Below are 24,048 nucleotides of genomic sequence, written 5' to 3' on the forward strand. Positions count from 1 at the left end.
AACAAAAAAAAAAAAAAAAAAAAAAATTTAGATACAAGTATTACTCCCAGTTCATTCATAGAGTTGAAAATGACTCATTTATCATGGATTAGTAGTATATTGGTACTGAGAGAGAAAGAGATACAACAAGAGGTTTTGTATAAACACTAGATATCTGAATCTAAATTCTAAACCCAGAAAGCAACTCTAATCCATATAGGCTCTGTTACTTAGAATTCAACAGCATCTTCACTCATCAGTTCAAGGTATTCCCCAAAAATACCTAAAGAAAACTGAAGAAGCAAACACATTTATTTACCTAACCAAAATATAAAAACCCTACACCAAACCTATTCAAATCATAATTAGAGATGAAGAAATTACAAAAATCGAAAATTCTCACCTACGATTTTAAGTAAAACCCAGGAGAAGAAGACTCTGATAAGCGAAGAGCATGAGCAAACTTAAGACTGCTATGTGACCAGGATTACTTAAAAAAAAAAAAAAAGATGTTGTCATTGGAACATAAGCCCCGTTCAGTTAATCCGATGCGGACCAAGTGAATAACTGTCGTTAAACGAACGGCCATGATATCATCGGCGGAGAGAAAGCTCCACACACGCGTCTCAGCTATAATCTCTCCACCGCATGATTCTCTCGATACCGAGGCCGCATCTCTGCGGATAGTGGCCCGGGGACTTTCCTGGGTCGGTACCTAGACAGGTCCATGTAACCCATTCACTTCGTCCAATGACTGTTGTACCATGTTTTAGTTTTCGACTAATTATATACACAAGTCATATGTTCTAAATACCCGATGTGGGACAAACATCTTGATAACAAACCACAATCCTTTTTTAGTTTTTTTTTTTTCTTTTTCTTAGTATATTACTTCTGTCAGCGTGTCAGCTTGTAAATTGAATAAAGGGTCCCTTGAATAAAATGATGAAATATTTCACTGAATAGTTGGTGGGTTGAGCCAGGCCCGTGCAGTAGTGCAACGCATGGGCGACTCACGAGAATCCAGATAGCAAGCTATCTTAGCGGACTCTCACCCTAGAAAAATAGAGTTAATATTATGCGGAATCAGATATTAAACTGGTAAGAACAGATACTACACTTGATCTTAGCCAAAAGGCCGAGAAAGGTATGAATTGCAAGTGAGGCCCGGCTTCTCTTTTATATCAGTTTGTTTGTGACCAATGCTTACTAACTTTCCGATGTGGGATAAACTAAAGAACAAAGACAAACCGACAATACTAACTTCGCTACTTTTATGTATCACACAAGCGTCTGGTTTAATATTTTACAGGAGTTTATGTAAATCATAGAAAACGTAGTTTATAGGAGGAGGTAAGTCTCGACCAAATTACGAAGAAAAAGGAAGAATCGACCAAACTCTTTGCTCTGTATTTTCCTTACACATTTGCTTTTGATATTTCATGAAGTTTTAGTCTACATGATTTTTATTTAAAACAGGACAATAAAGATTTTCTCATATTCAAGTTACTAACAGTAAGTTAAGGTAAAACCAAACTATGAACTGAGTAATACATTTTAAAACCAAAAATATGGTACAACTTTGTCACAGTAGATCAAGAAGATGGCTTCAAGTTCCTGATTGCAGCGGCCATAATCTGAGATAAATCCAACATGTGAAATGAAATCAGACGAACAAAGTCAACTACTGTTTGTAATTATCGCTTAATCATGTAAAAGAAATATACGTACCCGGGCAGATCCAGGATCAAACCTTCTTTCACCAATACTTGTATTCCTGTCCTCTCGCTTTGTGACTACACTTCTTTGACTAGATTCCACATTGTACTTCTCTGTCAAATTTGTATCATCTTCCACATTTCTGCTGCTGTTGTTTTCACTACATATTGCTTCACCCATCTGTGTGCCTTTGCTCTTGCTTCTTGTTGTATAAGTACGGACAGACGCTCCACCAGAACCAACAACCGGGTTATCTAGGGACTCTGCTGCATCATCTTCACTAACTTTGCCCTTGCTTCTTGTCGTGTAATCACTTATATTATTTGTTTGGAGACTTTGTCCCTTCTTCGAGAACTGAGTAGCCGCTGCTTTTGCCCCGGCAATTGCAGCTGTGAGAGTGTTAACTTGCCCTGAATCACGCGCTTTCTTCTCTTGTGTTGTACAAGGAACAGAACCAGGTTTTAAGGAAAACGGGTCTTTTGAATCTGGAAGAGGGAACTTAACCACAGAAGTGTTTTGAGAAGGCATAAGACCTCTAGCTGCAGCCGCATAAATCTGTTTCATTTGAGAATACAGTAAGTAACTGGTACTATCTTATACAACTCTCCCAGTTCTTAGGCTTTAGAGAAGAGCAAGATTACCTTGTTTTCTAAATTATAGACGCCCTGGTACCCGCGCATCTCAAATGGAATAATCAGTTTCTGGAAGAGTTCATAGAATCAAATGTTAAATGGTCTCAAATCCAAACAAAACAGTAGAAACCGAGAGATGAAGTGAATTTCACCTGTGGCTTCTCGCATAGCCAACAAAAGTTGGTTTGTCCTTCAAGCCTCACCTATTATTATATACCAAACACAGTTAGGGGTTTGCTTAATATACAATAGAATCATCGATGACGAACTGTTTTCGATGTCAAAGAACAGAAATACAGCAATAATGAGAAAAAAGAAAATTGGTGTACCCCTTCAGGTAAAGCATCCCAGTTCTGAAGTTCCTCGCAGGTGACACAGCCAACAACCTCAACACATCCTATACCACCAACATAACCGTATCAACATCTTACAAAAATAAATATTGATGTGACAAAGATGAGCATACAAAAAAAGTTAGTAGTAACAATAATACCAATTAGTCTTGAAACAGGGTAATGTTTGGGGAATTGAATATCAGTGATACCATCAACAGCATAAATCTCTTGGTAAAACTCTTCCATTGCTTTAATAGTAGCTTCATCAGGTACTTTACTAGCAGCATGAATCCATAAACGGCCTATGTTACATGATTAATAAAACAAACCACATCATCATCATCTTCAAATTTCCAATTTAAATTTATCTCAGCTGCAGCTTATAAGATATCAATTAAGTTGATCTCGGACTACATACCTCGAATTGGGGCAGGCCAGGATCTGCCTTCGATGCGTTTGATACCATGGACGAGAAGTGAAGCCCATGGCTGATGCATGGTCAAGCACGGGTTCTTGTAATTCCCACGACTCATCCCCTCTCCAAATATCAAAACCCTAAAACACTAAACTTAAATCGAATCTATAAGTCCACCAATCACCAAAGCTATCTCCAATTACGCTCAAACCTAGTTATGAACTAACCTCTAAAAATCAAAATCGAAGAAATCTCCCAAACACTGAGGAGAAGAGTATGAATCGAGAAGAAGAGCGTTCGACGGACTCTTCCACCGGTACGGGCGAGTAAACCGGGATCCTTGAACCGGTTTATCCCTATTCACTGGAAGGTTCCTTCGGTTCTTTCCGTTTCGCGTTTTGTCTTCTATAGGTGAAATAATTTAGTAAACTAGATTAATTAGCGTTTAACCCCAACTACAATTTTTAAGTTAGGTTTGAACTCCCAAGTTAATTTAATTAATAAATAATGTTCATAAAAAATAACACATAAATAGAAAATTGAACTAAATTATTGGTGGGTTGAGCCAGGCCCGTGCAGTAGTGCAACGCATGGGCGACTCGCAAAAGCCCAGATAGCAAGCTATCTTAACGGGCTTTCTCCCTTAAAAAATAGAGTTAATATCGTGTGAGCCGATGGCCCACATATCAGATATTAAACTGATAAGAACAGATACTACACTTGATCTTAGCCAAAAGGCCGAGAAAGGTATGAATTGCAAGTGAGGCCCGGCTTCCCTTTTTATAGAGATTGTTTTTGACCGACGCTTCACTAGACTACCGATGTGGGACAAATAAAACTTCAACCTTTTGGCTTCTGCAAAACTTTTGTTCTACGAGAGATCTTCGTTACGTTTATGTAATCAGCTTTGACAGAAATTGATCATTGTATATATACATGCATTTGTTATTAAAAAGTAGGCTCGAAATAAAATTTAAGTTTTGAATTCACCTAAATTAAACACAAAAATCAAAAATCTGCATTCAGAATTACATCAGAAAGATGGAATTGCTCTTTTTTTATTCTTGTTTCTTCCTAGAGAGCTGAAAATCAGAAAATTAGTCTTAAGAAAGAAAGAAAAAGAGAGAGAAAGCCTGAAGAAGACAGAAAGCTCTTAGTCTAATAAGTCAAACTCTACAACTCCAACAAAACCAACCACAGTTTTATGATCTACCATCCCGAGAAAGGTCCCCTTCATTCTTCGTTTCTCCGACGCTTTGCCCGAGGGGAATCTGATGACTCCTCTGAACAATTTTCAGGTGTTTCCGCACTTGCTTTGTCTTCTTGTTCCAGTTTGCCAAAACCTATATTTTGCTTCTCAAACATCATCAGCAGCGCCTTTCCCTGTTCTTCTATCCGAATTTGCATTTTTCTTTGAATCTGAAAGCAAACCCATTTTCATCCCTACTGTTTACAAACTTCAAGTGATACAAATAGATAACACTATGAAGCTCAAACTTATCATATGTTCATCGTTGTACCTCGAGCTGCTCATGCAGTTGTTTCTGAACTTCCATCTGAAGTCGCAAAGCCTCAGTGACATCTATCCCACTGCAAAAATCAGTAATGACAATGAATTAGACAGATTCAATGGTGTATCAGTGGTAAAATTGTGATGTTACCAAACCCCACCGTTTCGTATCAACATATGTAACTTGCTCAAGCGGTGTCAACTTTGTCTCTGGCGAACCTGCTAATCATCAGAGAAAACCATCTAAAAGTAAAAAATCAATCGAAAGTTCAACAAAAATCATCAACATAAAACATCTGCTCAGGTTGTAACTTAGAAGACTAAATGAGTCCCGGAAAAGGGTTTTAGTCTAGAAAATAAATTTGATGATATTAGCATGCCAACAATGTTGAGAGCTTCTTTTTAAATAATAAATATCAAGAAAAGAGTTAAGAGTAAGATAGATCAACACAAAACTTTCATTATCTTAAGAAAAATAAATGCATATGAAGAAGATTCATCATGAAAGAGAGGAGCCAGTGTTTACCTTCTGATGGTTCTGGTATATATTTAGCTGTCCTATACTTCTGCAACACAAATAATAAATAAAAAATGTAGACATTTTACCAACAGATTATTATGAGGATTAGCATGAAACAATTTCTTGGAAAAAAACAAGAAAAACTAAACCTGCAAATGACTTTTGACATGATATATAGTCAAACCTTCGACATTCATAAGCTTCAGCACACCCTTAGGAGTTGCTTCTGCATTAAAAATAAGAGACGGAATCAGAATCAAAATCAAGGATCTTAAAACCAAGAAGCAGAGAGAGAGAGAGAGAGAGAGAGAGAGAGAGAGAGAGAGATGCTTACTTTCACCGCCACCGAGCTGATTAACAGCGTCAACAAAAACCTCATGAAGTTCAGGCGTCCAACGCATACGTCTCTTAGCTGCTGCATTATTATTACTGTTGCTACTACTGTTATTGTTGTTGCTGTTTGAGGATACTGTCCTAACAAGTGGACGCAAATCCAGACAAGGAGAAGGCTGCTGCAGACCAACTTGGGGTTGTTGAATTTGCGATGGCGTACTTGGTTGCTGCACCTGAAACAACAACAACAACAACTCCTCATAAAACATGAGTGTTTTGATATGAGGAGACAAGAGACCCCACAATATGTATCGCAAAGGGAGTAAAAGAGTAGCAAACTTAATAGAACAAGATTAACCACCTCTGAAGCTGAGTTGAAATTCGTGTCATGGAGAAGCTCTTCCAAGACAGTAGACATCAGCGCATCTCCTCCATCAGTGATCAAGTGGTCATCCCAGACTGGCCAGTCACACTGTTCATGAATATCATCAGATGCTACGATAACACCGTCCTCCATCTGACTGCTTTGAATAGGAGAAGCCGAAGGAAAGTCAAAAGTATCAGGGAGTGGAGAAGGAATCCAAACTGATGACTCCGGGACGAATGAGTTATGGAAATCACTTGAGTAAATATGATCAACAACTCCATCATTATCAGAGAGAACACTAGTTGAGTAAATGTGATCAACAGCTCCATCATTAGCAGAGAGATCACTACTTGAGTAAATATGATCAACAGCTCCATCATTAGCAGAGAGCAAATGATAAGGCGTTGCCATGAGTTGATTGTGTTGTGGATAGAAGGACATGTCAGCTTCTTTTACCGAAGGGTTTTGAAAAGACGGTATCAACGAACAAGTGTCTGAAATGTCAGACGGAACTGGCGGCCTCAACGGACGTCTCTCCATTATTGTTCTAGAAAAACAAAATCAAAAGACATATAGTTTGCGTGTAAGAATTAAGATTATATGCATATATATATATATAAATTAAGATACAACAATATCATCATTTATGACTAATCAAAAGTTTCTGATTTACACTCAAAACCTATCAAAATCAAAATTCATCAATGTAAAATTCTGAATCAAACAAAATGCAAGAGCAGATGATTTTTACAGTCACATAGCAAAAAAATCAGAATCAATCGGCAAAGCAAACAACAACACAAAAAATATCAAAACCTACGCTAAAAACAATCGAAGCTGAATCAACCAATTAAAAAGCATAATCGCCAAATTATACTCCAACCAACGAGAAGATGATCAAATTCCAAAAAATCTCACCTACGAAGAATTATATGAAAAACCCCAAACCCACGAGAGAAGGAGAGAAAGAAGCCAGAGAGCGCCTTCGAACCGGTAAGGGGCGAATAAACCGGGATCTTTGTACCGAACTTGCTCTCTCAATTTTTGCTGTTCCTTGTTTTCCTCGTTAGCGTCGGAGAGATGAATTTTACATAGATGAATTTTAAAGGAGACGATCAGTCATCATTCGTTTTTTCATACGTGGAATGTTCTGGTTGGCCAATAAATTTTATATTGGTCTATTTTTAATCCCATTTTTAGAATAACACAAAAGTATGTAACTAAATACAAACGTTTTTTTTTTAGTTACAAATCTGATTTTAAGATCATAATCAAAAGTTTTTTTTTTTAACAATTCATCAGTATTTTTTATTTTCTTAAAATCAGATTATGAAAATAAAATAAAATATTTTCTTCCTTCTTCTCAAAATTATCATTTGTGGACATTTTTATTTTACTTTTTTTTTTTTTTTTTTAATTTTCTTAAATAACAAAAGAATCTTTTGAAAAGATCATTAAGAAGGGTAAATACAAACTTGCAAATGATAATTTTGCTCACAGTTGAAATGATCAAATACAGTATTTGAGTTTATCCGGAAGATACATATAATTTAGTTACAAATCTGATTTTAAGATCATAATCAAAACTATTGTTTTTTTTTTGTTGTTTTTTTGACATTTCATCAGTATTTTATTATACAAAAAAAAAAACAAAACTAAAATAAAAAAATGTTGACTGCAAAACCCAAAACCCTACAGATCTTCCCCTGCGACGCTGCTCCGGGTCGAATCACCGATTCGGGTCAAAATCTCACCTGAGCAAAAATGTTCGCGAGGCGGCTCACTTCTTCTATCTTCAAAGGATCTTCAACCTCCTCAAGGTACCCAAACTTCTTCTCTGATTTTGCCATCTAGAAATCTGATCGATTAGTCGTGCATCTTAATCAATTTCGTCTATATCCGCGATTTCAAAACCTTCCATGCCCATTTTTGGTGAAATCACTTATTAGACCTATTGAGTTGAGTTTCTATCGAAGATAGACGATTCGATTCGAAACTTGGATGATCCATTTGGGTCTCTATGAGCTGAAGAAATGTTTTTTTTTTTTTATGAAACAGCTCGGACAAAACAGGGAAAGCTGGGACGTTGGGGTCTTTTGGTCGGAAGGCAGTATCTTTTGTCTTGATTACAGTCACTGGTGGTGTTGCTTTGAGTGCCCTCGATGATCTTTCTATCTACCGTGGATGTAGCAGGTAATCACATTAATCTTTTTATATCATTCCATTGAAGTTTAGCCACTGCAAATGTACATTTTAGGTATAACATCCCTAGCGTAGTTGAATTGTGAATCGGCTTTGTTTATTTCATAGTTTTTCTCCTGATTCGGATTTATTTAAGAGAAATGTTTTATAAGCTAGTGACTCAGTCGAAATCATGTGAATACTTTTAGTTTAGGAGATGATTAAACCATTGCTGAAATGAAAGCTGAGAGTCTGAGACTATGGAATCTGTAGATTTCTTATCACTGCAGATACCAATTTGACCATGATTTGCTCTCAGTGTGACGGTTTTATCGATATAAAGATCAACATCAACTTTGAAAGACAATTAAAAGGAACTCAATCTCTTGGTGCTAGTAATACATGTAGTTTTTAATCAATACTGTGTCTTATTTCCATTTTCGCTTGAGTGAGTCTGATTGTCTGCTCTAGTGAAACTGGTTAAGCAAAAGAAGAGAAAACCTTATATGCTTGAGAACACCTTTTTGGCATTGCTTCACTTTGAATTTTGATGCGCCCATTAACCAGGCTTTAGTCTGGTTTCTCATGTGTAGTTCTGTCTATCCTAGTATCTTGTGCTTGTGCCTCCCACTTTATATGTAATGATACTTCTTCTCTGTGTCCTCGCTAGAACAATCATCCTCGCATGTTCTCCAATAGCTTCAATCATCTATATGCACCATTTTGTTATTTTGTTGCACATTATATCAACGCCCCTCATGAACATCTCTATGCTCTTTTCCTTGTATCATCAAATCAATAACATAACCTGATTTCAAGAATGTGAAATTTGCATTGGCGATGTCTCAAAAAAAAGTATGTGTATGCTTAACTTTCAGCAAGGCGATGGAGAAGGTGATAAATAGTAAGGCCATGATTGAAGCTATTGGAGAGCCAATTGAGAAAGGGCCATGGTACAGTGCTTCACTAGCCGTTTCTCACCAAAGGCACTCAGTGTCTTGTTCATTCCCTGTCATTGGACCACAAGGCACTGGAATCTTGCATCTGAAAGCTGTTCGCGATGGAGGTAAAAAAGTCTCTCTCAAGAAAAATATGTGTTAGGTAATATCTGCATTAGCGAAATTATTGTACTCATTGGATTCCCCTTTTTTTTTGCTTTGTTTCTTGGCACAGAAGATAGCTTGTTGGGGTTTCTGAAGCAAAGGGACTGGGACATTCTGATGATGGACGCACTTGTCCATGTACCCTCAAACGATGGACCCCAACAAACCTTGAGAATCAACATTTCTAACATGGTTGATCCTTCGCCTGGTATCGACAACAATAAACCTTCGGAACCACAAAAGCCAGAAAGAGCTAAAACGAGAGAGAACGCTGTGTGATGTATCATTCGTCATTGAGCTCCTGGCTAGGGTTTTATTCCATTCTATTATACATCTTGTGGAGCAACAGAGAATTGACTCTTTTGATTTACTAATAAATAATGAACACCCTCCCTACTTGAGTATACAAAAGTTGAATACATGATTGGTAATAATAATTAGTCTAGTGAATACAACAGCAGCATTGCTTGCTGCTATGTGTTGTTTTTTGGTCTTTTATTATGTGTATACACAATTTGGTTTGGTTTTACGTGTTTGTCTAATCTAAACCTTCTTCAAGTCCTAAATAATTGCATCAATCTTTAATTTCGAAATCATTATAAATTAATTTAAGATCATGTCTATAAGGTGTCCCTTCACATTCAATCGTTGTGAAGTGAGAGAGAGTGGTCTCAAATCCCTAAAGGTTGATCAACGGCGATTTGATCTCTCGCGTCAATGTCGTCTCCAGAGAAGAAGAAGAAGAGGAAGGAACGGTCTCTTACGCCGTCACCAGAACCAACCCCAAATCCGTCACTTCCGGATGATTTGATAGTGAGCATCTTAGCCCGCGTCTCTCGATCGTATCACCCAAATCTCTCCTTAGTCTCCAAAAGCTTCCGATCAATCCTTGCTTCACCGGAGCTTTACCACACCCGAACACTCTTAAGCCGCACCGAGACTTTTCTCTATCTTTGCTTAAGCTTTCCTGATGAAGCTAACCCTCGCTGGTTCACTCTCTACCGGAAGAAACCTAATCAAACCCTAACTAGTCACACCACTAGGACGAAGAAGAAGAAGAAGAAGAAAGATGATGATTCAGGTATTAATCTTTTTGCTCCAACCCCAATTCTCAACTCTGCTCCTGTGGAATGGTCTTTTCTCGTTGCTGTTGGCTCTAATCTTTACGCCATTACCGCTGCAATGGAAGATTCTGAGTGCTCTAGTGTTTGGTTTCTTGACTGTCGAACTCACACTTGGCTTGAATCTCCAAGAATGCGACTGGCTCACACCAATAGTAACTTTGATGGGAATATGTATTTAGCTGGAAGCTCTGAGAGTCCAGATTCTTTGAACTGTGTTGAAGTGTACAACACAAAGACTCAAATTTGGAATCCCGTGCCCCCCAGAAAACGGATATTCAAATTCGAAGATATGGAAGGAAAGATTTACTTGAACCTTGCTGTAAACTCTACGGAGGAGGCTGTGGCTTTAAAGCCAAAGGTTTGGAGTTTCGAAGCTTTAGGATTGGAAACGGATTTGGAACGTGGCTCTATTTGTATGATAGATAACATATTCTATCATTATGACCCTAATGTAAGGTTTATTATATGTAAAAAAACTGAAGGAGCAGATTGGTTAAAGTTAGGGGGATTAGAAGAGCTACCTAAGTTTGCTAGATATAGTACTGTTAAATTGGCCGATTATGGTGGTAAGCTGGTTGTTTTGTGGGACAAGTATGTGCCTGCTAGTGGGTATGACGAGAAGATGATTTGGTGTGCAGAGATTTCCCTTGAAACCCGCAACAAGGAAGAGATTTTGGGGAAGGTCGAGTGGTTTGATGCAGTTCTTACAGTCCCTAAGTCTTACAAATTCGTGTCTGCTAAATCTGCTACTGTTTGACAGGTTTGAACGTAATGTATCTGGTTATACCGCTTTTCTTTTTCCGGGACTTGTCTGTCTTGATGATAAACCTGTAACTCGTTCTGCTACTATTTGATGAATGATGCAAGAGACTACTGAGTAATGTCCCTTTTTGTTCTGAAATGTGTTGCAAAATGTCCATATATGTGACTACTATGACGAATGCTTGTCTTGTGCTTTTTAGCGGGCATTTGTTTTCACCCTAAACATATGCACTCACTTCATCACACTTGTTCAATCATTTGGTTTAAGAAAGATTTAACTCCCAAAACTATGATTTTGGACTCGTTTAAACCACACAACACAGTATTACACATACAATATAAGTAAAACCTTTGAATCCAATTATAAGGTAGTTAACGCGTTCTTAAAAAAACTACATCGGTTCTTATAGCCTAAAGAGTAATCACAAGCGCTGACTTCAGTAAGAAACTTGAAAAGGGTCCCTTCTTATTATTAATTTTCTGTGGGTAACTGATAAAACAAAAATCTCAAAACAAACTTATCTCTATGAAACTGAAGAAACTACATTTGATACCAATACAACAAAAATAAATCATTTTTTTGTCCGTATAAATAGTAACCGAAAACTATATCTCAAACCTTAACAAAATGTGGTTTCTGTCTCTTTTCATTGTGTCTTATCTCTCTGCTCACTCTTCCATGAATTCTTAGCTGCATCTGCTGAAATAGCCGTCGCTCCATTGCCATCGCTGCTGCCATCTTCTCCAGGCTTTGGTTTGGAGAAGAACGGGTCCCACACATGGCCCCCCGCTTCCCGTTGGCCTTCCTCCAGCAACGCATACTTCCAGCTGTTCTCCTCCACGAAGTAGTCATACTCGGTTCGGCCCTCGATCATGTTCTTCCTTAACCGAGTCACCTTGTCTATCACAGCCTGTACAGAGACATCAAATGCATCTTTTTGCGTCTCCAGTTCTGATCTCGGGTCTGCGTAGATCAGCCTTGGGATGAGGTTGATGACATTCTCTCTCATTATCTTGACCTGCTCGGCTGGAATCTGGAGGAGTCGCTCCTCGATGCTAATGTTTCTCTTCCGAACATCATCCTCGGGGATGAACACCGAGTAGGTTGTGTAGTTCTTGGGTAGATGCCACGTGTATTGAGTGTAGGCTGAGCCCGGATGGAAGAAGACCGGTATACAACCGGCAAGCATCGAGTCAAACGCCGATCTTCGGGTGTAAGAGTCTCCCTGTGGCTGCAGACAGAAGAGAGAGCTTTGAAACATTTGCATAATGCTGCTTGGTGCATGACATTTGCTCTCCCCAAAGTCGCATTCTAGTAATTTGCCAACATTTGAGTTTCGGCATTGATCAATGATCTGCCCTCTGATGGATTTTGGATTGTCGGGTCGGGGGGCTCCTGCAAATGAGAAAAGCCATTTCCTTTCCAAATTTCTCATCCGGTCTTGCCATTCAAAAACCTCTGCGTCCTTTGCCGGGTGGAAGTAGGTTGGGTACGGGATCCCAAAATCATTTGCATTCCATGGGCTCGACTCAACCACAAGCATAGACATGTTCTTGGCAGCTGGTAAGAAGAGAAGCTTGTTGCCCCAATCAGTTTCTTCTTCAGACAACCTCCTGAAATCCCACGTTATCCTCCCAGCCACAAGGAAATGATCTTTTCCTCTCATTATTTCCCACTCAGGCCGCTTCATGAGCCAATCGACCAACTCAAGCGAAGCAGCATCCCTTCTTGAGATATTGTATCCCCACAGGTACCTAGCAATGTCGAATCCAGCATAGAACGGCACAAAGATGGCAGCAGCAAGAGAAGAATCATTCGTCAAGCATTTATACTGCTTCATCCGGTTGCTGAATATCACATCAACAGCAAACTGATTAGTCGCGTACCAGCCTTCATCCGAGAAGACACCTTCAACATTCTCAAGCGGCGGGCCAAGGCCAGCATTGGTTGTGAACTTGCACATGTTAGTCCAGAGACTAAGCTTCTTACAGTCTCTAAGCATATCCTCATTGAACTTGGAGGGTAGATCGTGAACATAAATATACTTCCCTCCACAGGGGTCACTCTTGTTGTCTACTGTCTTCAACGCTCTTATAAACGAAAACTCCTGTTTCTGCACGCTCTCAACAACTCTAGGAGGCTTGATAAAGGTGGACGTAGAGTTAGCTACTGGAGCAGGAGGGAGTACTGGCTTATCGATGGTAACTAAAGGCTCTTTGGGAGGTTTCGACGGAGCTGCATGAGGCTCGATAGGGAACTTATCAACCCGAAGAGAGACGGATGAAGGCTGAGACTGAGCATAGCTAGGTTGCAGCTGGATCTGTTTATCAATGCTACTGCTTCCTAAGACAACAAAATGGAAGTACAACAACAATGCCCAGAAAAAGAGTGATAAAGCAACCAACACACAGATTCGATTAGTCTGATTCTTCCCATTTCCCTTCTCCATCGGCTCTGTAGGAGCAACTTCTGCAGAGCGACGCCTCATAGCAACCCTCGGAATCATAAAGAGTATACGAGATCACAACATCGGTAATAGATACAATAGATCAAACTCAACAAGCCGTAAGTTCCCAAATCCTAAAGAGCAAAACTAAGTCCTATCAAAGCTAAAAGAAGCTAACTTTGCACGAGATCGAAGTAGTTGAAGCTAAATCGTAGCTCAGGAGCTAAGAAAATTCCAGAAAAGAATCAGATTTGAGAAAATGCAGAAGTGTACAGACAAGGATCCGCTAGAGACGGGGATACGAGGAAGAAAGAAAAGATTACAGCTTTTTTGATTGATCATTCAAGGAAAGATCTAGAGAGATGTGTGAAAGTGAAGATTTTTTTAGGCCAAGATCGATGAATTTAAGACCTGGCTTTGAGCTGGTCTCATCACCGTCAATGGGGAGAAAGAGAGAAATAGTATTTGCTGTATTTGTAATTGGAAGCGCACGTTAGCCGGACGGCTAAATCTGCGCCGGCAGTTTTTTCCTTCTTCTAGTTGTCGGTGACCAGTGGGGACTTGCCACGTGTGTTGACATGTCGGTGACGTCAGCTGATAAACCCTCTATGGACTCTTTTGACTTCAACCTTGGCTGGCTCGTACTCGTAACGTGATTCCGACGAGCGTGTGGGTATGGCTCCACGTGTGATCATGTGAGTCGTTCGTAGCGTAATGTACGTTGGAAAGAGCTCAAATCGCAGAATTTGATGATGGTAAGCATAATTATAACCAAAACACGTTGTAACATGATTACTTCAAGTTCAAAAGCTCGTTGTGTAACGTCTACTATTAATTAATATTTCAATGCATGTTGAATAATTAAATTCGAAATAAGTTTTGGAACTAAAGCATTTTGTTGAGACCAAATATATCTCTCATGATGAACTACAACTACTGATTACAGTAGGTATATGAATAGCCTTTTTGCAAATCTAAACATCACATAAATAATTAAAGAGGATGTATTCAAAACAGGATTTTGGAGTATTTGTGATTTTTTTAAAAAATCCTCTGTTACTCAACTAGTGATTTTAAAATCACATCTCAAATTCACTGTTATTGAATATGAAATTTGTTAAAAATCATTCAAAATCACTCATAATCCACTGCTATTCAATCAACAATTTGCAAAAATCATAACAAATCAACTGTTATTCAAAATCAAATTTTTTAAAAAAAAAACATAATAGTGATTGTGAGAGATTTTGGATACATTTTTGTAATGAAAATCCTATTAAAATCATTCCACCTTCAGAAATGTGTTTTTGTAGGATTGGTTCCTTTACGAGTGTTTGCCAAAAAAAAAAGGTTCCTTTACGGGAAAAATGATCATAGCTTCAAGTCTTTGTGTCTTTAACTCTTTAGATGAAATAGAGTCTCTGGTTGACCACCAAACTCACCGTGAACACCTCTCGTTTAATTTGGATCCATGAACACCTCTCGTTTCTAGACTTGAATTGAAACAGTTGGGTTTAGTACACTTGGATTATGATTTATATAAATTATATAGGTTTGTCAATAAGAGTGTTCAGAAGACAAAAGCAACGAGAGGTGTTCTTTTATTATTATTCATCATTACAACTTGTTAGATTAGACCAATATTACTATTACGTACATGATGATGAATGTGTTTAAAAAATTGATGAACAATGTATTTTGTGTGAAGAATCTTTTAAAATTAACCAAAAACCCACTTAAAGTCTTACCATATCTCATCAAATCTTATCAAATCATAAACTATTTAAAAAAATATATATATAAAATAATAATAAATCCACCAAACTATCTTAAAAACTCACTCTAAATCTTCTAAAATCCAAAATATCATAAATCCTCCAAAATTCTATTTTGAATACATCCCCTAAATCTGTACTAATCATAAGACCAAAATGCTCGAAACTGACTTGTTTGTAGAGATGTCAGGCAGACATAATATGAGAAAGTGACATTCAAGTGCAAAAACCTTTTTCACCACTTTATTGTTTTGATGAGTATATAAAAAGTATTATGAGGCAATTGAAATCTTTATGTTTTGTGAGATATTAAAGGAATCTTTAAGTATTAGCGTCTATTTTTATCAGCCCCGGCTCTAAGGATGTGCGGGAGGTGCCAAAGCACCGCGTCCAACCAATTATTTTTTATTTTATAAGGTCCAAATTTACATAAATACAAATTTTAGAAAAGAAGAAAAAAGGTAGATAAGAAATGGTGGAATATTTGTCTGAAATTAGGTTAAAAGTTATATAAAATTGGGTTAAACTTGAAATATAAAGAGAGCCATTTTATTTCTAGCACATGTCAAGTTAAACATTGAGTCGGGCCTGATTTTAATGGTCGTAAATATTTATATGGTTTCGATTAGGTGGTATGTACGCAGTACGCTCGTAGAGAAGACATATTTCTACAAGTGTATATTAATGTCAAACCGAATAGGAGATTTTTCGAACTTCAAAAAATGTTTGACGTCTATGTCGGGATTTATTGTGTAAATGTTGAAGACTTTGTTAAATTTGGGCTTATTATGGACTTCTAACTAAAAACCAATTGGCAATTAGTAGATTGACTCTAACCCTTTATATATTAATGATAGTCCCTTCAAACTTCAGATGTGGGACTTGGATTGTATCCAACAATCTCCCCTTCAATCCAAGGACCACGCCTCCTCGAGATGACAACTCCATCTCGAACCGATCCCACTTGGACCGATAATAAACCCCTTCTTGGGCCCCCATTACTCGGGTTGACAAGAGGCATGTCCTTATCCACTTTTCTAAATCCACCAGGATTTTTAACCTTTGGGCTCTGATACCATGTTAGAGTAGTGTCATTATCTTGGATATAAAGACACTTAGGATACTCAACCTCCATTGGCGTCTTGTACAAGCGGTTTGAAGATCTCGTGACTCTTACCAACAACCGCCCAGCAGGATCGCTTAAAGTTAACATGTCTCCCTTCATGTTCACTTCACATCCAAATTCAGTCGCTTGTCCTAGACTGATAATGTTGTGCTTCAAGTCGGGAATATAGTAAATCTCCTTGAGTGATCGCCTCTCACCCGTTTTTCCCACAAATACAATCGATCCCTTTCCAACAATGTTGACAAACGAACCATCACCAAACTTAACCTTCCCTGTGATGTTCATATCTAAGCTCGAAAAGAATTCTTTCTTTCCCGTCATGTGGTTGCTAGCACCGTTGTCAAGATACCATATACTCTCATTGTTAGTGTCATAGTTCTTGGGAAACACCTTATCCTCGTTCAAGAACACCACCTCATGAACGTAAAGTGCATCAGCTTCATGAGTTTCATTCAAATTTGTCTCTTGATGTGCAACTTCTTTCGCTTGACATGAAGATGCGTAGTGACCCGGTTTATCACATCTCCAACAGATTATTTTAGATAGATCTTTCTTTTGGTTTTGATTCTGGTTTTGGTTCTGGTTCTGTACTTGCTCTGTAGTATCTCCTCCACGATTCTGGCTATTGAACCTTCCTCGTCCTCTGCCTCTGCCAGAATTATCTCCACTGTAGTTACCACGACCAAAACCACCTCGACCATATCCACCACGACCATATCCTCCTCGACTGCCTCCTCTTCGACCATAACCTCCTCTGTTATAGCCTCCTCTGTTTCCTTGATATCCACCGTAGTTTCCTTGATTGTTTGAATTAGAGAACATAAGTTTTGCTTGGTCTTCACTTCGGGTCTCCTCCCCTACACGCTCTTCATAAGCTTTTATGCGACCAACTATGTCTCCAAAACCGGTTTTCTTTAAGTCTAAGACTTGTTCCAATGATGCAACGATGTGAATATATTTGTGTCTTGGAAGTCCTTGTAAGAACTTCTTTACCAACTTCGATTCGTCAATGATCACCCCCAAAGAAGCTGACTGCGATGCTAGGCCTGAGATCTTGCCAGCAAAGTCATCAACGGAGTCGGTATCGTTCATCGTCACCCGATCAAGATCTGCAAGTAGGGTTTGAAGCCTTGCTTCCTTCACACGTTCCGCACCTTGGTGACGTGCTCGTATGGCTTCCCATAGGGATTTAGCCGAACCTTGATCTCCAACTTGCAGGATGAGTGACTCGGGGATGGATTGAAACAGTAGAGCAGTTGCAACGTCGTTCATCTTCTGATCGGTGGATCCAGGATCAATAGTCTCCCACACCTCGCTAACTCGAAGCGTGATTCTCATACGCATCGACCAAACGGTATAGTTTGTCGATGTTAACATCGGACATTGGATNCTTTCCCGTCATGTGGTTGCTAGCACCGTTGTCAAGATACCATATACTCTCACTGTTAGTATCATAGTTCTTGGGAAACACCTTATCCTCGTTCAAGAACACCACCTCATGAACGTAAAGTGCATCAGCTTCATGAGTTTCATTCAAATTTGTCTCTTGATGTGCAACTTCTTTCGCTTGACATGAAGATGCGTAGTGACCCGGTTTATCGCATCTCCAACAAATTATTTTGGATAGATCTTTCTTCTGGTTTTGATTCTGGTTTTGGTTCTGGTTCTATACTTGCTCTGTAGTATCTCCTCCACGATTCTGGCCATTGAACCTTCCTCGTCCTCTGCCTCTGCCAGAATTATCTCCACTGTAGTTACCACGACCAAAACCACCTCGACCATATCCACCACGACCATATCCTCCTCGACTGCCTCCTCTTCGACCATAACCTCCTCTGTTATAGCCTCCTCTGTTTCCTTGATATCCATCGTAGTTTCCTTGATTGTTTGAATTAGAGAACATAAGTTTTGCTTGGTCTTCACTTCGGGTCTCCTCCCCTACACGCTCTTCATAAGCTTTTATGCGACCAACTATGTCTCCAAAACCGGTTTTCTTTAAGTCTAAGACTTGTTCCAATGATGCAACGATGTGAATATATTTGTGTCTTGGAAGTCCTTGTAAGAACTTCTTTACCAACTTCGATTCGTCAATGATCTCCCCCAAAGAAGCTGACTGCAATGCTAGGCCTGAGATCTTGCCAGCAAAGTCATCAACGGAGTCGGTATCGTTCATCGTCACCCGATCAAGATCTGCAAGTAGGGTTTGAAGCCTTGCTTCCTTCACACGTTCCGCACCTTGGTGACGTGCTCGTATGGCTTCCCATAGGGATTTAGCCGAACCTTGATCTCCAACTTGCAGGATGAGTGACTCGGGGATGGATTGAAACAGTAGAGCAGTTGCAACGTCGTTCATCTTCTGATCGGTGGATCCAGGATCAATAGTCTCCCACACCTCGCTAACTCGAAGCGTGATTCTCATACGCATCGACCAAACGGTATAGTTTGTCGATGTTAACATCGGACATTGGATGGATGGTGATCCAAGGTCCTTGGTTCGCGGCAACGGATTTGAGTCGTCCCCCATACTTGGTTATGAACAGCTTCTCCTTCACAACCTTGATCTGAGCTACAACCTTAGCTCTGATACCATGTTAAATTTGGGCTTATCATGGACTTATAACTAAAAACCAATTGGCAATTAGTAGATTGACTCTAACCCTTTATATATTAATGATAGTCCATTCAAACTTCAGATGTGGGACTTGGATTGTATCCAACAGACTTGAAGTGTTCAAGGTGAAGAAGACTCCACTTTCAGTGTAATCACTCATAGCCAATAATAATAAACAACCAAAAAAAAAGGGCAAAAATATAAACTTAGAAACTTTAGGAGACAAACGTGGCTTGTGGGAGTGGGGAAGTTTGTGCTCCCCAATGTTCCAACTCACATGGATACCACAAAGGCTTTGCAAGAAAATTTGATCTACTATCTTTAAATAATTGAAGAGAGTAATGGACTAGCATTAACTCTTTTCCAACAATAAAATAAAATCCAACTTTTGATTCTTTAATTATTTGTTACATTTGCTGAACATGTAAGGGTGATTCGCAAAAAGTGAGGATTCAATATTGTCCAAATTCCTAATTAAGAAATATATATGTCCTCGGAAGATTCTTCGAACGAGATCGTGGTCTTCTAATCATCTAATGGGTGAATGGAAAATGCATATTTAGAAAATAAAAGATTCTAGCTGCCTGTTATCGGAAATATATCTACTAGATTTTTATTCGTCAAATCGGTACTTAAATAGTTATAATCCCGTAGGCCGTAGCTAGATTCTAATTGGTACGTAGTACTTTATAGTTGTAATCCTAGCCTCGTAACTTTCGTCACGTTTGTCCCACTATAGTGCTACGCTATATACATGATTGGGCAATAGCATTGATCTTAATCTCAATCTTGAATAATGTGAATTGATACATGAGATGTAATCTAAAATTTGGACCACAGATAAGTAACTGAGGAAACAATTATGGACGAAAGGATAGTTCTTACTACACTTAACATGATCATCGGTTGATGGGGAGATAGATCTATACGGAATCAGTTTTCTTCAGGAACCAAGAGGAGAAGAAGAGAATGAGTACTAGAAATATGTTAAAGAGACAGACCAAACATAGCCCAACCTTAATCAACGTCATCTCCTTCTGTTTAGATCCGTCATCATCGCGGGTCATTTTAACATCTTCGATATGGAGATGAACACCGGGATCTCTTAGCTTAACCTTGCTACCGAGCAAAGCTGACCCACACGTTGCTTGAACGTTGCTGTTCACGTAGATGTTGATCCTGCAACCACTTTGACTCGCTATGTCTACATCCCTAGGTGCTACCATCACCGCCCCAACATTTCTCCCGTTCAAGTTGATTCCACCAAAATCGGATTCAGGACCAGGATACTCTCTTTCATCTTCCATTTTGGGACAAGTACTGCAAAATGATTCTGTTCTATCCCTCCAGTTTCATGATATTGGCTCTATATGCTTTGCTTGGTATTTGAGGTTTCCTAAAGTTCTTTACTGTTTTTTACAGCTAGAAGCAAAGTTATATATTCTAAGGTTTGCATAACTAGATTCCTTACCCGCCCCAACAACTCATGGGTGCCGGGTGCCAATGGCTCCATATCTATGACTAGATTCTAAAGATAGGTAGGGTATCAATGTTTCAAATCTGTACATAACCAAGTTGAATACCCTCTTGACCATGTAAAGGAAACTTCAAATCACTCAGGGTTTAAACTCTATTGCATACAGATACAAGTTGAACCATTTTTGCGCAACATACACCACCAAACTAAATGGAATTCAAAGACGAAAGCATATGGCTTTAGTTATACTCAAGAGCAAAGTAGGGACATGGAGTTCGAAACGAACCAGATACTGCATAATTTCTAAGGGGCCAAATCGCCCCATCAAGAAAGATAATGTCCCCTCTCTACTTATAATGATGTTGATGTGTTATAATTTTTTCCAGAACACAACAAAGAGGAGGACCCGTTTATTATTGACAAAAGTAAATGAAAGACATCAACATACCAAATCTGGTTTCCGCGATTTCATTGTGACACTTGCATGAAAAAATTAGTCCAGGAAAAGACCTTTGAGCAGAAGCAGCAATCAAGGATAGAAGTCTGTTGGTATCTTTTCACTGACAGTAGAACCGAAGTTAGGACCGCCCTTGCGATATTGGATAAGAAACTCAACCGGATATCCTTTCAATTTATGGGGGACAAGGTCCAAATCCTGAAACTTGAAGGCTGAAACAGCCATTGTTGTATAATAAAGAGTGAGAATCAGTCAATTCAAGGAAAATAACTCATTTTACTTCTATGAATAATGACTAACCATTGTCGGATACAAGTGTATCGGTTGTAAGTGTATTGATTTGATCCAGATTGAAGATCTGAGGAGAGGGTAAGGGGAAAGGGACTTTGTTCACCATGAAGTCCCTAGGAGCCGCCATTGCCTGGAACAGATTGTGACAGATGTGAAATTAGTATTACTTCAAGAAGAAAAGAAAAATCTTTGGAGTTTCTACTATAAAAAAGTGCACGGTTGTGATCTTTTACCTTGGCTATTGGAAATGGAAGATTCACATACCGAGGCCATTCACGAATCATATCATACATGATCTCTGCCTGCAAGAAACACATGGAAATCAAAACCACTGAGCTGCCACTGTGACAGAGAACATGAAGGATTATAAGAATTTACCAACTCATGAGTGGTAAAGACATCTGGACCACCCAATTCATATGTTTTCCCCATGCTGGAGCCATCATCCTTTAGAACTGCAACGATTGCAGCAGCAACATCAACCACATAAACAGGCTGGAATCTGCAATGGAGTTATTGTCAGGGAAGAACCAGGTCTACATTGTAAGCTACTATGAACCGGTGAATAGAGTTGCACAAAGGATGTAAGACGTACTTGGTGGTCCCACCACCTATGAGCGGAAGGAAACCATATTTTTTAACGAACATTGACCAGGGGTTCAAGATTCTGTCTTCTGTACCAATCATGGTTGCAGGTCTCATGATGGTGGCCTAGGAAACACACATACATCAGGAACTGACTAGAAGCATACTAATGATGATAAAGACTTTATATAAACCATCCCAGGTACATTTTTTACTTTCAAAACTTTATAAGATTTTAGAATTTTCTAATAACATCATCTACGGGTTTTCCAGTTCTGAAAAAGATCTCTAAAAAAGAAGTAGGGACGTGCATATAATAAAAAACATATTATGATGATAATTACAAAAAAGAGTGTCATGTGTGCCAAAAGGCAGTATAAGTTTACCTCAGGCAGCGCACTCAAGACAGCTTCCTCAGCAGCAGCCTTTGCTCTCTGCATTCTTGAAGGAGATGACATTGAAGCTCCTAGGCAAGAAACTTGAATATACCTCATTATCCCACCGTGTTCCTTGGCCACCTGAAACAACATATCCACAAAGCCCCAAGTTAATAAGACATAACCAAAAGAGCAAGCTAATAGCAGAGCATATCCTCCTGACAGTTAAACATATGCTACTTATTTCAAAAGTAAGCAACAATCAGAGAAGCAACAAAAATGGAAACCTGTTCACCACTTTTATTGGAGACAACTCAACAGGATTCAAATACATACCAATGCAAGTTTCTCAGCAATATGATGGTTCACATCCTCAAAACTGAAATTTCTGGTCTCGTACTCTCTTCCTGAGGATTAGATTAAATATCATCCAAAAAGTAAAGGAACAGTACTGATTTTTATAAAGATTTAACAATACTTGCTAGAAAAAAATAAGATCGAACAAAAAAACTACCAATTAGATTGATAACGACATTAGCCTTGGCCATGACAGCCTTAATCGAGTCTTCATCTCTTGGATCAAATTTCATTGGTACCACCTGAAATATACAGACAAAAAAACGCACATCAAATATGCCGAGCCAAAAGCATAGTTTTCTAAAAAGATGCTTTTTGTGGCATTTCCTTGAAAGCATTAGGTTAAATAAAAGAATATATTACCTGTCCTAAATCTCCCATCAGCTTAAGATGTCGAGGAGAGTCCTCTGAGCCTCGGAAAGGAACGAGCACTTGCGATCCCATTTTAGCTGGAAGAAAATATTCACTTGATTTTAGCAAGTAACCAAAAAAAATCTGCAAATGTAAAGGAAAAAAAGATTGATACCAGATTGGTAATAACAACTGTTTAACCCAACTCACCTAGCTGCTGCACAAGATAACGACCCAGAAATCCTGTGGCTCCAAAAACTGTAGCTACAATGCCACTGGCAAAGCAAAGAAGAAATTAATATTTTCAAAGACCAACATCTATATTCTTTTTCTCTTAACAGAAAGCTCTCGAGAAAAATTCGCTATACTGAACTCCTAAGAGATGCTACATTCCTCTACAAAGGCAAGTAATGCACAAAAGCTACCCTCTTAAGCTCAAAACTAACAAAGATATAGAGAATAAGCTTGCTTTACCCTAGCACACAAAATAACATTTCTTATTACCATGAGAATTTTCCAGCATTCTTTAGAAACAAAACCCTAGACAAACAGAACATAAAGCTCTCGAGACATTCACTATTATACCACAGCTAGCACAAACCCCTTAAAGATAATACATTGCCTCGTAAATGAAATTGCAACTCATCCACAAAAGCTATCTTCTAAAGCTCAAAACTTAACAAAGATATACAGACTAAGCTAAGAATCCTAACACAGTAGTAATAACATTTTTCCTTCCCATGAGAATTCTCCAGAACTAAACCCTAAGAAGAGAGCAACGACATACCTAACGGAAGACCTCCCACCAGTACCCTTGCGAGCGAGGTGTCCCACGCCCCACTTATTTGCCAGGGAAGACGCATAGCGACGATTATCAGTTCCATTCACTGAAGGGTCACCATTAAAAAAAAAAATCACAAATCTCTAATTAGCGAGAGACAAAATAGGCAAGCAACCTAGATACCCAAATCGAAGAAAATATCAATTGGCGGAAACTTAACGGTGATTTGAGACTCCATAGAGCGATCTGAGAGAAGAAGATGAACAGATCGAAGCTCCTCCGGCGAGAGGCCGTTGAACTAATCTCCTGGAAACTGCTTGCATCCTTGTTCTCAGTTACACGATCGATCGAGAGACAACAAATACAGATGAGCGAGAGAGAAAGAGAGAGACCGAAGAAGAAGAGAGAAATGGGAATAGAAGATTTTGATGCA

General features: G+C 38.8%; 7 protein-coding genes and 1 long non-coding RNA gene across 10 annotated transcripts in view; 2 read left to right on the top strand and 6 right to left on the bottom strand.

Moving 5' to 3' along the window:
• LOC104747823 overlaps positions 1 to 914 on the bottom strand; it is a 2,232-nt gene extending 1,318 nt beyond the window's left edge. The window contains exon 1 of the long non-coding RNA XR_761256.2: positions 383 to 914. This is a non-coding gene — a long non-coding RNA (uncharacterized LOC104747823). The remainder of the gene's footprint in view (positions 1 to 382) is intronic.
• On the bottom strand, positions 1,443 to 3,506 carry LOC104768042. The gene is made up of 8 exons (XM_010469527.2): positions 3,308 to 3,506; positions 3,084 to 3,228; positions 2,824 to 2,967; positions 2,660 to 2,727; positions 2,483 to 2,533; positions 2,340 to 2,399; positions 1,711 to 2,253; positions 1,443 to 1,616 (listed from the first exon to the last, which is right to left on the bottom strand). The coding sequence occupies exons 2-8, from the start codon at positions 3,196 to 3,198 to the stop codon at positions 1,575 to 1,577; spliced, it is 1,023 nt and encodes a 340-aa protein (XP_010467829.1). The 5' UTR covers positions 3,199 to 3,228; positions 3,308 to 3,506; the 3' UTR covers positions 1,443 to 1,574.
• On the bottom strand, positions 4,048 to 6,895 carry LOC104747825 (myb family transcription factor PHL4-like). 2 transcript variants are annotated; one of them, XM_010469529.2, is made up of 8 exons: positions 6,729 to 6,895; positions 5,805 to 6,357; positions 5,445 to 5,676; positions 5,260 to 5,336; positions 5,117 to 5,156; positions 4,752 to 4,809; positions 4,601 to 4,670; positions 4,048 to 4,499 (listed from the first exon to the last, which is right to left on the bottom strand). In XM_010469529.2, exons 2-8 carry the CDS (start codon positions 6,348 to 6,350, stop codon positions 4,314 to 4,316), a joined length of 1,209 nt encoding a protein of 402 aa, XP_010467831.1. In that variant the 5' UTR covers positions 6,351 to 6,357; positions 6,729 to 6,895; the 3' UTR covers positions 4,048 to 4,313. The 2 variants fall into 2 exon arrangements, with proteins under 2 accessions (XP_010467831.1, XP_010467830.1); XM_010469528.2 differs by having other exon boundaries at positions 4,752 to 4,812.
• LOC104747826 lies at positions 7,489 to 9,544 on the top strand. Of its 2 annotated transcripts, none has more exons than XM_010469530.2 (4): positions 7,489 to 7,630; positions 7,869 to 8,003; positions 8,870 to 9,057; positions 9,165 to 9,544. In XM_010469530.2, the coding sequence occupies exons 1-4, from the start codon at positions 7,575 to 7,577 to the stop codon at positions 9,371 to 9,373; spliced, it is 588 nt and encodes a 195-aa protein (XP_010467832.1). In that variant the 5' UTR covers positions 7,489 to 7,574; the 3' UTR covers positions 9,374 to 9,544. The 2 variants fall into 2 exon arrangements, with proteins under 2 accessions (XP_010467832.1, XP_010467833.1); XM_010469531.2 differs by having other exon boundaries at positions 9,168 to 9,544.
• Positions 9,730 to 11,091, top strand: LOC104747827 (F-box/kelch-repeat protein At5g48990-like). Its single transcript, XM_010469532.2, has one exon. It carries the CDS (start codon positions 9,812 to 9,814, stop codon positions 10,973 to 10,975), a length of 1,164 nt encoding a protein of 387 aa, XP_010467834.1. The 5' UTR covers positions 9,730 to 9,811; the 3' UTR covers positions 10,976 to 11,091.
• LOC104747828 (xyloglucan galactosyltransferase MUR3) lies at positions 11,426 to 13,894 on the bottom strand. The gene has a single exon (XM_010469533.2). It carries the CDS (start codon positions 13,485 to 13,487, stop codon positions 11,628 to 11,630), a length of 1,860 nt encoding a protein of 619 aa, XP_010467835.1. The 5' UTR covers positions 13,488 to 13,894; the 3' UTR covers positions 11,426 to 11,627.
• LOC104747829 lies at positions 19,691 to 20,520 on the bottom strand. Its single transcript, XM_010469534.2, has one exon. The coding sequence runs from the start codon at positions 20,244 to 20,246 to the stop codon at positions 19,863 to 19,865; it is 384 nt and encodes a 127-aa protein (XP_010467836.1). The 5' UTR covers positions 20,247 to 20,520; the 3' UTR covers positions 19,691 to 19,862.
• Positions 20,639 to 24,024, bottom strand: LOC104747830 (NADH dehydrogenase [ubiquinone] 1 alpha subcomplex subunit 9, mitochondrial-like). Its single transcript, XM_010469535.2, has 12 exons — positions 23,836 to 24,024; positions 23,622 to 23,721; positions 23,045 to 23,109; positions 22,847 to 22,932; positions 22,641 to 22,725; positions 22,463 to 22,533; positions 22,136 to 22,267; positions 21,760 to 21,875; positions 21,543 to 21,666; positions 21,398 to 21,466; positions 21,174 to 21,294; positions 20,639 to 21,085 (listed from the first exon to the last, which is right to left on the bottom strand). The coding sequence occupies exons 1-12, from the start codon at positions 23,936 to 23,938 to the stop codon at positions 20,946 to 20,948; spliced, it is 1,212 nt and encodes a 403-aa protein (XP_010467837.1). The 5' UTR covers positions 23,939 to 24,024; the 3' UTR covers positions 20,639 to 20,945.

The sequence above is a fragment of the Camelina sativa genome, chromosome 15 (genome assembly GCF_000633955.1).
Source record: "Camelina sativa cultivar DH55 chromosome 15, Cs, whole genome shotgun sequence".
Classification (NCBI taxonomy): domain Eukaryota; kingdom Viridiplantae; phylum Streptophyta; class Magnoliopsida; order Brassicales; family Brassicaceae; genus Camelina; species Camelina sativa.

Excerpts from the sequence above, each read along its gene's own strand:
- LOC104768042 (XM_010469527.2), bottom strand. The coding sequence starts at position 3,198 with ATGAGTCGTGGGAATTACAAGAACCCGTGCTTGACCATGCATCAGCCA. Across the intron at positions 2,254-2,339 it reads TCTATAATTTAGAAAACAAG|ATTTATGCGGCTGCAGCTAG; the intron begins GTAATCTTGCTC and ends CAAATGAAACAG. Across the intron at positions 1,617-1,710 it reads TTGATCCTGGATCTGCCCGG|ATTATGGCCGCTGCAATCAG; the intron begins GTACGTATATTT and ends GATTTATCTCAG.
- LOC104747825 (XM_010469528.2), bottom strand. The coding sequence starts at position 6,350 with ATGGAGAGACGTCCGTTGAGGCCGCCAGTTCCGTCTGACATTTCAGAC. Across the intron at positions 5,337-5,444 it reads TCAGCTCGGTGGCGGTGAAA|AAGCAACTCCTAAGGGTGTG; the intron begins GTAAGCATCTCT and ends TTTTTAATGCAG. Across the intron at positions 5,157-5,259 it reads ATGTCAAAAGTCATTTGCAG|AAGTATAGGACAGCTAAATA; the intron begins GTTTAGTTTTTC and ends TTTGTGTTGCAG.
- LOC104747826 (XM_010469530.2), top strand. The coding sequence starts at position 7,575 with ATGTTCGCGAGGCGGCTCACTTCTTCTATCTTCAAAGGATCTTCAACC. Across the intron at positions 8,004-8,869 it reads ATCTACCGTGGATGTAGCAG|CAAGGCGATGGAGAAGGTGA; the intron begins GTAATCACATTA and ends CTTAACTTTCAG. Across the intron at positions 9,058-9,164 it reads GAAAGCTGTTCGCGATGGAG|AAGATAGCTTGTTGGGGTTT; the intron begins GTAAAAAAGTCT and ends TTCTTGGCACAG.
- LOC104747827 (XM_010469532.2), top strand. The coding sequence starts at position 9,812 with ATGTCGTCTCCAGAGAAGAAGAAGAAGAGGAAGGAACGGTCTCTTACG.
- LOC104747828 (XM_010469533.2), bottom strand. The coding sequence starts at position 13,487 with ATGATTCCGAGGGTTGCTATGAGGCGTCGCTCTGCAGAAGTTGCTCCT.
- LOC104747829 (XM_010469534.2), bottom strand. The coding sequence starts at position 20,246 with ATGGAAGATGAAAGAGAGTATCCTGGTCCTGAATCCGATTTTGGTGGA.
- LOC104747830 (XM_010469535.2), bottom strand. The coding sequence starts at position 23,938 with ATGCAAGCAGTTTCCAGGAGATTAGTTCAACGGCCTCTCGCCGGAGGA. Across the intron at positions 22,933-23,044 it reads TTATCTTGTGCAGCAGCTAG|CTAAAATGGGATCGCAAGTG; the intron begins GTGAGTTGGGTT and ends ATTTTCTTCCAG. Across the intron at positions 22,534-22,640 it reads TGTCGTTATCAATCTAATTG|GAAGAGAGTACGAGACCAGA; the intron begins GTAGTTTTTTTG and ends TCTAATCCTCAG.